The sequence below is a fragment of the Heloderma suspectum genome, chromosome 7, assembly GCF_057233095.1.
Source record: "Heloderma suspectum isolate Gila_16-S chromosome 7, 16-S_ref, whole genome shotgun sequence".
Taxonomy (NCBI): Eukaryota; Metazoa; Chordata; class Lepidosauria; order Squamata; family Helodermatidae; genus Heloderma; species Heloderma suspectum.
The window spans coordinates 36,755,204-36,767,765 of record NC_139464.1 but is presented as its reverse complement, the minus strand read 5'-3'; the positions used below and the strand labels follow the sequence as shown (position 1 = coordinate 36,767,765).

At 41.3% G+C, this 12,562-nt stretch overlaps 1 protein-coding gene across 2 annotated transcripts in view; it reads right to left on the bottom strand.

The window, feature by feature from the left end:
- RIC8B (RIC8 guanine nucleotide exchange factor B) overlaps positions 1–12,562 on the bottom strand; it is a 42,365-nt gene that overhangs the window by 18,682 nt on the left and 11,121 nt on the right. For both annotated transcript variants that reach the window (XM_084809676.1, XM_084809677.1), the window contains exons 3-4: positions 9,475–10,083; positions 7,146–7,240 (exon numbers count right to left, since the gene is read on the bottom strand). In XM_084809676.1, coding sequence (XP_084665802.1) covers positions 7,146–7,240; positions 9,475–10,083 — 704 coding nt within the window. The remainder of the gene's footprint in view (positions 1–7,145; positions 7,241–9,474; positions 10,084–12,562) is intronic.

The window sequence follows — 12,562 nt, the reverse complement described above, 5'->3', positions numbered from 1 at the left end:
TCTTTGTCACTCTGCCTGACAGTTTTATTTGTGGTAGAGGAGTGTATGAAATTCTCCAGCTACCAGGAAGTCAGCGACTGTGCACAGATCTGCACAATAGTGTTTGCATTCCTCCTCCAGGGGGTAGAGATGCTGTGTATATTATTCTCCTGCTCTCTCAGCTTCCTAGAGATCATTAATCACCAAGACATGACATCCACCTACTCATGCTGTCAGCCCCCTCCTGATATGCAAATGTGAACACAAACTACTGTTTTAGCACCACTGAATGCCTTGATTAAAGTCTTGTTAGTGGGCAAACATGGCACTTGCTTTAATATACAATAATTTAAATTGTGGGTATTCAAGTGTTTTAAATGATATGATGGATAGAGCCACAATATCCTATGTTTGGTGTATGCATCCTCCATTAAAACAGGGGGGAAAAGAACTGATTTAAATATAAATATTTGGGGGGGTCAATCACGTGAATCTCTTAAAAATAACCTTTCTAAAAGAAATGTTTAAGGTGACATCTGAATGTAACACCAACATACATATTAAAGTTTACATTCATAGTCTCTTAAAACTGAATCCATGACCCTCTTTCAAACACAATGAAAAGTAGGCTTTAACAATGTACAAGAATAAACTGGGCAAAAATGTGCAGCTTTTATAACACAGGAAGTTGCCCAATACCAGGCAAGACGTAACCTGGTATTGTCTATTCTGACCGGCAAGGTTTCAGACAGAGGCCTTTCCCCATGACCTGCTACTTTCGAGGTTAAGCACTATAAATATTCAATGAACAAAAAACCTTTTCATTTAACATGTGGTGTTAAGGGCTTGCCAAGTTCACTCAAGCTCCAAAATGCTGGGAAATTACAACTGTTAAGAACCACACCTTTCACAGATGTGTTATTTAGGGAAAATGCATATGGCATGGTATCCTCTGCTGCGGTTAGTTCCAGCTTCATCACTACCTTGGAGATGGATGGCTGTCAGTGGCAGAATGGTGGACCCAAGTCCCAGATGTGTCTGTTCGCTGGAATACACAAATGGAGTCTATGCAACTGAAGCTATCGTACAACTGAAGCTATCATTCCATGTTACAAGTACCTAACTGGGAACCAATACTATCCACAAAGAATGATAAGAGTTGACAAACTAAACCCCATGCAAGTCTATGGGGGGAAAAAAAACAGACAATAGCTGTCGAACTACTCATGGGTACTCGTCAAATTTTAAACTCCTATAAATAAGCAATTTCTTGCCCTTTCTACCTCAACATTGGCACGGAACATCCTCAAACCCACCTCTCCTATACTGCGCCGTTTCAGATCAATCTGTTGAACCGTTTTCTCAGTACAAGCCATACCCCCCATGTCCCAAATATCTGGTTATACCTGTGGAATGCAATTCAGCCAACTTACCTTAACATAGGACAATAATGGCAGAATTGGTCATCAATTGTATTTATTTTTCTGCAGCTTTTGAGTATTTAGACTCTGCCAAACAGAGAGCACATTTATTTTCTACATCCTGCAGAAATGTTGCTCTGTCCCAACCAGAGAGCTAGCGTGTTATAGTAGTTAAGAGTGTTGGGCTTGGATGACCCAGGTTCTAGTCCCCACATGGCCATGAAGCTCACTGGGTGACCTTGCGCCACTCACTGACTCTCAGCCTAAACTAGTCACAGGGTCGTTGTGAGAATAAAAAATCGAGAGCAGTGGGACCATGTAAGCTGCCTGGGGTTCCTTGCAAGAGGAAAGGAGGGGGGATATAAATGTAATAATTAAAAATACATAAAGTACCAGCCCTTGTTTCCAAAAAAAACCCCCTCTGGGCATGATTTCTCTTGGTTTCTTATAAGGATATAAACCTTAAATTTCACAGGTGCTCCCCTAAGTAGTTAGGGGCTGCATGATCAAAGTGTAGATTATGCTCCTGGCTCTATAAAGGCACTATTTATTTGCAAACAGATATTGTTATTGTCTTTTGTAATGAAACATAGCTAATACCACCTTGACCATGTTGTGTATCATCGGCCCTGCCTCACCCTCACATTTTTTTTTCTGGGCACAAGACTATACCACATATCTCATCAGAATAAGCCTCCATCCATGCTATACAATCAATGTCAAGGCTGATAATTTGCAAACTATGCTGAATTCAGCATCCTGGGCATACGTGATCATTTTCAAGTTTCTAACTGCACTAGTTGCAGAGAACCCCCCTGAAAATATTATATACTATGGCTGCTTTTCTACCACAAAGGCCTTCAAAAGCAGTGTATTGAATTAAACACAAAATAAAAATGAATACACAAAAATATAAAATAAACAAATAAACACTATAAAATAAGATTAGGCATCCTTGCTACAGAACTCTCTCTCCCCTTGTTGACCAAATTCCATTCCCCACACATTTTCCCCATGATAAAAAATCCCTAACTTTCTTTCATCAACACCCCTCTCCTACAAAAAAGAATTATACCCATAAGCCATACTTTATACCTGAATATTAGTTACAGAAACTTGATTTTGGGGTCCCACAGCTTGGGACTTTGAAGCAGATTCCAGAGCCCCTGGATGTGTCCAAGCCCATACTTAACACTCAACTGTGGGCTAAAGTTGGATGAGAGAACTTGCTATGTGTCAGAGAGTCTAAGGGCACAATCCTATGCATTTTAAATATGCTGGCTGCGGAATGCTGGGAGTTGTAGGACTTTTTTCTGTCTAAACATGCATATGATTGTGCCCTAAAGATTATTCAAGATGAAGCTGAGTCAGACAAGAGGTCCACCCCATTCAGCACGTTTGCATTTTGGTTGCACTGAGCGTACAGGGAAATTTATCTGGAAGCTGTTTTGCTTCAGAACTATGGCAAGGAGAAATTTATCATAAAACGGATATAAAACTTAACTATGTTTCTTTCAAGTATGGACTTGAAATGTCCATGTCTCTTATTTCTTACATGAGGTATGCAGTGAGTACAAATATCTGGAGTCTGCAAATTGATACACGATCGACCTAATGCCCTCCAGATGCTGTGGACTAAAACTCCTATAATCACATCCATTATCCATGTTGGCTGGGGCTTATGGGAATTGTAGTCAAAAACAGCTGAAGGGCACTATGTCACCTACCCTTGCTATATACTAATGGCAAATTCATTTTGAGTACTGGTCCTTATGTAGCCAAAACAGTACCATCGATGCACAAGGTAGTATTAGCAGGCCTCAAGAAACCTCAAGGTTTGCAGAAGAAAAAACCCCCCAAACATGAACTAATGAAGACTGAGCATGCTCAGTGGCCACAGAATGTTGAGTGTCTGTTTGGGGAATAGGGGTGGGAAGAAAACAGAAAACCATGGAGGGTGTGGAGAGAATGGAGTAGAGTAGCCTGGAAAAGGGCATGGCTGGTATCCTGGACAAGAGCACTCCACACTGCAACAACCTGTTGCAGGTTCAGTTTGTTCTTTCTAATATGCCATAAGAAATTAGTTAGCCTTTAAGGAACATGCAGTTGTCTGGCTCTTCCATAGCCACCATGAGCCTTCCTCACAGTGTGAATTTAGCAAGCCATAACACTGAAATGGAAGGCAAAAGACCTGAAGCGATTCTGGCTGCATAGAAAGAGAGCACGGCCTTCTGCAGGATATGTCAACGGATCTACCTGTTTCAGGGTGGCAGAAAATGGGGACAAGGTGAAACTAAGTTTAGAAACAGCTGGACTTTTAAACAGCTAAAATGTGCCCAGTTGACCAAATGTTAAATCATGTGCAATATACATCTATACACTACTACAGCAGCAACCACTTGCTAATACTGTACAGAACACAGTCCTAAAGGGTTTGATATCTCAGGGCCTGTTCAGATGTTACTCCCCACCTACACTTTTAAGCAAGATGAGATCAGGAATGGGCCTCATGCTCATGCACTTCATCCAAGCTCATGTTCAATTTTCCTCATTGTGAGTGTAGAAGGCAGTGTGTTTTCAATATCCAGGGCAAGGGAGAGAACCTATGCTCAAATGACTGTGGGACCTCCTGGTTTGAACCTTACCGTCTATGTGCAGAAGTGCGAGGAGCAGGGATTAAATGCATGAGCTCAAAGACTGCTACTGATATCACCACACTGGGGGGGGGGGGAGAAAAGTAATGTTTAATCAGGTCTTAAGGTGGGCAGCTGTGAGCAGATGAAGGGAGAGAGCAGAACAGAGCTTGATAATAACACACTGGGGATTGTGTAAGTCAGGGATGGGTAACGTGTGGCCCTCCAAGTGGGGCTGGACTAAAACTCCCATCATCCTATATCACTGGTGATGCTGGCTGGGGCCAATGGGGGTTGGAGTCCAACATCACCTGGAGAGCTACAGGTTCCCCAATCCCTGGTGTAAGGGATGGCACAGTAATACAGGGTGCAGGGAAAAAGAGGTAAAGTTATGGTGAGCCAGAGATGGCTTTGTAGAACTGGGTTTTGAGGCAGAAATAATGCAGCAAGATAGGCTTTAGTTAAAACTAGTCATAAAACACTGCTAACATAGCAGTAGGTCTGCAGTTGAATAATAGAAGGGATCATACAAAGCTAAGTGTCATCAAGATAAAGAAACTCACCTTTGGCAGGTTTTACTTCAGGTTAAGCCTTTAATGCCAAGGCCAACCCACAAGTGTTTTTGACATCTTGGCAGGGAAGAATGGAAACATGTCAGTAATTAATTACATCCTACGCATCTGCATGGCACCTGGTATGAAAGGCCACTATTTATTTATAGCAGTTTCAGACTTTACTTGGAGCACCATACATATACAGACCCAGAGTATGATGACCAAAACACTAGGGCATGCATGTGTGCCCATACACAGATGACCTGACTACTGGCTATAGTTGCTGGCTTTGGCACTGTAATTCTTACTGTACCTTAAATGTTGTGTTCCCACCTTCTCCGCAAATCTAATTATTCTTAAGGGCAGTTCTCCCATGGGAGCCCTTCACCACTTTGTCAAGGCAGTGGAAGCCACGTGTTAGTCAAGCGTGCAAAAAGAGATCTGAATGCTAAACACAAAGGCACAGTAGATACTGTGATCTGAAAGCTTTTGACAGTTTCCAGGAATTTCTCAGATCTAGTTGTGAGTCCTATGTGACCTGGCCCCTGTTCCTCTCTTTGGCTGATTTCTACCTGTCCTGGGTGGGCCCTGATGGACTACAAAGGTTGCTCCTGTTGTTGAAGGTGTCTAAAGACCATTAGAGTGGGGTCTTAAGTTTTGTGGCTGGGTAACACTCAGCTTTAGATAAGATTTTTTCCTGTTATTTAGATTTTTTGTTTAATCTTCATGTATATTTATTGTGAGATATTTAGCCCATTTGACTATTTACACTTTTTGTATTCACACAAATACAAATGTAATTGTTCGTGAATAATCTGGAAAACTTGCTGGATTTTATTATGTAAATTTTTTCTGATGTTGCTGTAACTCTCACTTTGAGCATGGTTTTACCATGGAAAAGTAGCATACAAATAAACTGATGTTAATGAAATAAAAATTTAACCTTTCTTTTAATATATGGTAGGGATGTGTGGGTGTGCCCCCATTCAGGTTCTCTGAGTGCCCGCCCAGCCCCCAGGCTCCAAGTCGAGCCCTCCCGTGCTCAGCGACTGGCTCCAGGCTTTCCCGAACCTGTTCGCCTCCACACCAATCGCCATGTTTTTTAAAAACATGGTGACTGGCAGTATGTTCCCATAGCCTTATATGCAGAATAGAGACGTGAATCTTGCATATAAGTCAATGTGTCCATAGATCTTTCCAGTCTCCCCCCCACCCCCATCCTGGGCCAGCTACATGAAAGCAGCGGCCTGACAGGAGGAGGAAGGCAAGAGGGAAACGCCTCTTGCCTTTCTCCTCTTGTCAAGCTGCTGCTCCCGCATAGCTGGCCTGGAATGGGAAGGGGAGACTGGAATGATCTATGGACACACAGACTTATATGAAAGATTCACGGCTCTATTCTGCATATAAGTCTATGGGCACATACTGCCGATCACCATGTTTTTAAAAAACATGGCGATCGGTGCGGAGGCGAACGGGTCCGGGAAAGCCTCGAGCTGCGGGCGGACTGGGGCCCAGTGAGCTGGGGGAGTTCGGAGGGCACATCTCAGAGTGCACAGGCGCCAGCAGTCCAGCAAATCTACGGACCAAATCGGGCGCCCTCAACATCCCTAATATATGCAATGGGGAGAAAGCCCATGGTTGCTGAGCTCATTAAAACATTTTCCCAAAAGACATTCTATCTTAAGAATCATACATTTAGTTAGATCCGCTGGAACTAGTTTGTGTATGCTTTAGAATCACCACTCTGAGACAACAAAAGTGATGAATATTAATTCCAAGATCTAGTTTAGACAAGTGTCCAGTGCTAAAAAATAAATGTATCAGCTCTAGATGCTTTCAGTGTACTCCCTTGTCCCAGCAGGGGGACTCTACTTCAGTTCTGTGTATACACATGCATGTATATCACTTGGTTACTGAACACTTGGACTTGCAGCTGAGCTACCTCCATGGAACAGTATTGTATTTGATGCAATTTACCTGATTTTTTAAAAAAAATGTTCCGTTAATTCCATACCAACCCTGCATTTACTTATATAAAAAAAGATTTTACAAGTGTTTGACGACCAAACAGCCAAATTTAAAACTACAATCGTACAAGACCATTATCTAAACTAGCCTTCCCCATGGCTGGCTGGGGGATGCTGGGAGTTGTAGTCCAACACATGTGGAGGGCACAAGGTTGGGGAAGGCTGACCTAAACCACCACTATGCTAATTCCTTACTGAAAACAATACAACTACAGAAATTTAATCTCTTGAAGTTATTGAGCATGTCTGTATACAACAAATATAAAATGTGTGTCCTCAGCTATGTTGTTGCTATTAGAAATACTGCATGAACAAACATCCACAATACTTACATAGGTTTCAACAGTAAGCATAGCATATAAACTTCAAAGTGAAATGAAACCAAAATACACTTTCCTGATGGCCCATTTAATTAAAAAAAAAAAGGGAGAATAGCAGAGTACTCCAAGCAAGGATGTATTAGATCTAGCAGACAAGCACCAGGCCAAACTAGAACATTATTTTTTTTAATGGATCTATAATTTCACCAACCTGTGCAACTCTTCAGTTTTGTCTTCAGTTGGGCCCAGAGTTAATAAGCAGTGACGCAGAATGGCAGTCATATAACGAAATTCATGAGAGTCATTCTGTATAAACACACAGTATGAAGAGGTACATTTTTATCAAGGGTAGAAATGAGGACTAAGTTACCAGAACAACAGGAATTAAGTTAATTTATAAATTAAATTTTATAATGTCACATTATAAAATCCTTATTGATGTGGAACTTGTCTAGCTCCAAGCTAACACTAACAGAAGTAAGGCTTCTGTTATTGTTCATATGAGACCAAGCCACTCTGGCCTAGTAGTCTTTTCTAAGTCAAACAAGATTTAAAAACAATAACATCTGATTATATGTATCAGGATCAAGCCCCTGGACTGGCCTTTTTGTTAAAAGTGCCTTAGGGTGCAATCTTACGCATGTTTAGACAGAAAAAAAGTCCTACAACTCCCAGCATTCCCCAGATAGCCAAGGCTGGGAGTTGTTTCTGTCTGAACATGCATAGGGTTGCACCCTTAGTCCCTCTAGTTGCTTTTGAACCAGGTACTGCCTGACTGGCTGGCACTATTTATTTCCAAGGAGGCTTGCTAGAGGCAGGTTCCATCCCCCACCTGCCCTGCCAAGGGAGCTGGACTTGTAGTTTTCATGAAGTTCTGGTGTTGGCTCACTTTGCCTGGAATTCCTGGGACATCATGCTGGTAGGAGGAGCAGTTACGTTTGGGGACTGCGATTGGCCTTGGTCCTAGCACTTCCTCTGGCCTACAGATGTGGGGCTGAGTCCTGCCAGCTTGCCCGTGAAAAATATTCAAATATGCAGGCTTAAATGATTTGTGGATAAGGCTATCAGTATCCAAATTCAATGCTTTGTACATACTCTGTTCATTCAAACTGCAAAGTATTCTCTCAATTTAATCCTGCTTTTTTGTGAGAGAGCAATCTCAGAAGACTCAACTTCACTGTAGTGGAATCCTTTACCCTACTTATTAAAGGTGATATTCCAAGGTGCAGTCCCCACCTACAGTCAAAAGTGGTACAGTCTTGGCTGACAATCTTTCACTATTGGTGTCCAATCAATCATTTGCCTGCCCTCCCCTCCACATTCCAAGCTATTTTGCTTACGTCCTTAGGAAATTCATCCACCATTCAGTCTCACCGCTCCCCACAGCACCCATGCCCTCCTCTCTGTCAAGAGCCTAAACAAGAAAGTGCAGCAGAACAGGCAAGCAGCAAATGTATGCCAATTGGAAGCAATCTTCTCTTAATTTCATTTATTTTGCCCCACTTTTTTTCTTTTGGATGTACACTTTTCTTTTGGATGCAAAGCTCTTTAGGGCCTACAGTTGCCAAAACACACCCACTGTACGTTAGCACTCAAGGCTTCTCTAGAAGTACATTAAGTGCTGGAAATGTGAAAAATATGCCCAGAATTACTAGCTTCAATATTCCTTTCTCCCCTTAATGCAACATTATAATACACTCCTTAAACATTCTTACGGAGAATTCTTACCTACTGCAAATTACTACAGAAATCAAGCTTGAATTAAGTTTCTCCATTATAGGTCTAATTTCTGTAGACCCATTTTTCCATTCTGGAAAAATTATATTTTAATATCGCCTAATTATTCACCACCTATAATTAGTGTTCTGTTTAGATTAAATATTTAAAACAAAGTTTATTTAATAAGGAGCCATGGGGAATATTTACTGGAAATGTCTACATACAACTATCGCTTGATTGGAAACGACTGCATAAGATGTGTTTTCACTTACACTCTCAAACAGCAGTAGTTTTTTGAAGAGTAAAGTATTGCTCTTCTGCACTGTTTTCATGTCAGTATCCAAACAGCAGCACAAGCATACCATGCAAAGCGATAGGCTGGGGTCTTACATATTACTAGATTTGTTGGTGGCAGGAATGGGAGGGTCAAGACCACTGCTTAAAACAGAGTCCTTCTCAAACAGAAGATCTGCCTCCAAATTTCAGATCAACTAAGAGGGACATAAAATGGATTCTTCCATACAACAAGAGCATCATTATGTAGCTACAGCATAGGACCTATTACCCTGTACTTGAGCATGATTCTAAAAGCCGGGTAGCCCATTATAGCTTTGAAGCACTCTTCTAAGTTCAAGTTGAGATGCACAGATCACCCTCCTTTTGGAACTCATGCAGCATTTGCTTGGGAAACGACTCTCAAGCACAACACTTCTAACACTGGTTCACATGTGCTCTAGCTGGGATATAAAGACATGGAGTCTCAACTGCAAACCTTTGGGAGAGAAATGAACCTAGTCAGAATATTTCAGCTCAAGGCTTACCTCACTGTGTACATTCCAGCTGTCAAGAGTAACATTAAAGAGAGCTTTCAGTGCTTCGATGGCACAATCCGTCTCTTGCAGCGACAAGGGTGACATTTCTTGGTCTTCAGCTGTGATGTATTTATCTGTCCACCTTATGCTAAATGCACTTTCCAAGGCCTGAGTCAACAATGGCAATCCCTGGAGATCATAACGCAACTGAGACCTGATATCTGTGTGCAGAAGGGAAAGGAGGAAGAGGAGGCGTAAGTCAAAGCATTTAATGTCTTCGACAAACTGTTGATCCTTGCATTTTTTCAGGAGATTGCAAAGCATAGCTGCCAGGTTCAGTTCCAGACTAAGTTTCTGTGCGGCTGGACTATTAAACACAATGTTACAGAGGCATTTTAAAGCTTCCACTATGACAGGGAAATCAGTCACATCCTCCAAAGGATCCTCCACAGTGTCCAGCTTTGCCAGCTTCATCAAGATCTGCATGTTTTTCTTCGTTGTTACAGGAACTAAGACTTTCTTGTCTCTTGAGAGAATGCGAAGAGCTTCCAGACAAGTGACTCTACATGATGTTTTTATATCTTTGTCCAGTAGATGTAATATTCCTTCACATAGTTGCTGAACATATAGGGGTAAAAAAGAGAAGATGTTACTACTGTGTTCTGGAATGTACCACACCCATAACCTACCTCTGCTCTACTATACAGTTTCAGTGGTCTTCAATTTTTTTTTTAGCTCATTGTGTGCTCTACCTGGCTCGTTATTAGGAAATTATTTCAAAATAAGAACACAGAATATCAGTTTGTTTTACTGATTTGATCAATAAATGAAATCAAACAACAAAAGTAGTATATTATAGCTTTTCACTAGCATGTCACTAGCTGCCAATTTCCTGAATATCAAAAGAGAGGAACTTGTTCAGTTGTGTCACACAAAGAATTAAATATTTCCGGATATGAGGATGTAGCCAAAGAAACTCAGTGTTTTAATTAAAAACAAAATTAAACTATGCATATCATTTAAGTTCCTCTTTGGAATACAGTAATGACTTGTGCATTCTTTAAGTTACACCTATATGGTTCTTACATGCATATCAGTATCTGCTTAAAGGGTTTCCATTCATATTAAATGTGAAGCAATCTATGAAGCTGTGCAATGGTTTATGCTATTTCCAAGTAGTAAAGATGGGTGGCTAACAAGTTAAACATATTGTGCTCTTTGTCCAATGAAGATTCTTTTTGAGACAGAGAAAGTTCTCCCTCGAACACTATCACATGCACAGATGAACTTTTAATTATTTACCTGTTTCACTAACCTCAGATAATAATTTGTGTTACGCTCAAAAATGCTTAATAAGCCATTAGAAAGAAAGCAGCAAGTATCACTCCAAAAACCAAAGGGCAGCACATGGGCCTTAGATACTCCTATCTATTTCAAATACTACCCGTTACAATAGAGACAGACATCAGATAAATAAAGGAATGCAAGAACAAGGCCCACAAGTGGGGCGCTGCAACAAAATGCTGCACTGTGGAGTGCTTCTATTTAGGGTTCCAGCCACTCCATCCCATTCCTTCCCCTAGTTTTTCTTATCCACCCTCAGCAGTCAGCATTCCTTGCCTATTGAGCATGCTCAGTCTGCATCGGGTGGTTTCTGCAGGTTCCTCCCTCCATTCTGGGGTTTTGTGGGGTGAACATATTTGTGCCGAGTCCCAGCTACATTAAAATCTTAGCTTTCTATGCTGATTTCTATGGGCAGCTCTCACTTTGTACCTGCAGAATTTAAAAATAACCTCAGTTTGAACCAGGAAGTTACATATCCAGACAATAAGCTGGTTCTCTCTACCCTTTTAATATCTATATGTCTCTTCTTCTTTCCAGCCACTCCATTGCATTCCCCCTCCCATGCTGTTGTCAGTTTTTTCCTCTCAATCAGCATTCCATAGCTGCTGAGTCCTTACAGGGCTGTTTCAGGTCTTTCCCTCTTTCCAACTACAGATTTTTTGTAGTTTTGAAAACCTCGAGGTTACCCTGAGTCTGCCAATACCTTTCCTCTTGTGAGTGGGTGGTGCGGTTTTGACTATGCTCACACGAACACACAAAAATGTGAATTGGAAATAAGAGGGAATAATGGTGTTGTCAGGCAGACACCCAACAGCAGGTTTTCGCATGTACTCTTGTCAAATATTTCATCAAGCCATTCTAGAATTGCAACGCCCTAGCTGAACTTTGCAGCTGTTGTGTTTTCATCTATGTATGTATGTATTTAATTTACAACAGTTGTATACTGCTCCACATCCAGATAAGTTTCTAACAACAGACTAAAGAAACAAAAAAGGACTGTTCTGCAGTAGATTTCCTTTCATAATTCCTTCTTTAGAAATAGGCAGTCAGAAAGCCCAAACAGTAGGAAAGTAAACAACAAAAACAAACCCCCATCAAATTACCCAGCCAGAAAAAAGGGCCATATACCACTTTGTACAGGACCACTGGCAGTCCCCAGTACTTGGTCTCATTGGGATTATTTTCCAAAGTACATAATGTTCCTCCTCTCCCAAACAAATGGTAATTGGCATCATGTCATGCTGCCTTCTCCTGGCCTAGCCTTAAGATTTAGCTCATTATGTCTCCTGACCCAGAGCCTTCTCAATTTTAAATTCTGAGTAGATTTTAATTAAGCCCTCCATAGGGGGCTCATGAGATAGGCATGTTTTTAATTTATTGAATTCAATCTAGTCCTGCAAGCCTTTCATTGGGCAGAATGATTATAATCAAGGCAGTGAGAACTTCAGGAATAAAGTAGACCATAAATAAGCTGCTTTCTCCCTCTCCAGTTTCTCTATAATTCACACAAACTCTTGTATGAGCCAAAAATATCCCTACTGTTGCATTGGTAGGGCATATAACAAGCTAAGAGTATAACAGGAGACTAGCAAAAATCCTAGCTGCAAGCAGCCCCTGAGAATAGCAATCACCACTGAAGTTGAGCCTAAGTTGGCAAGGGGGGATGGGGGGCAACGTCCTGCTATACATAAAGACTAAGGGTGCAATCCTATGCATGTTAGACAGAAAAAAGTCCTACATGCTGGCTGGGGAA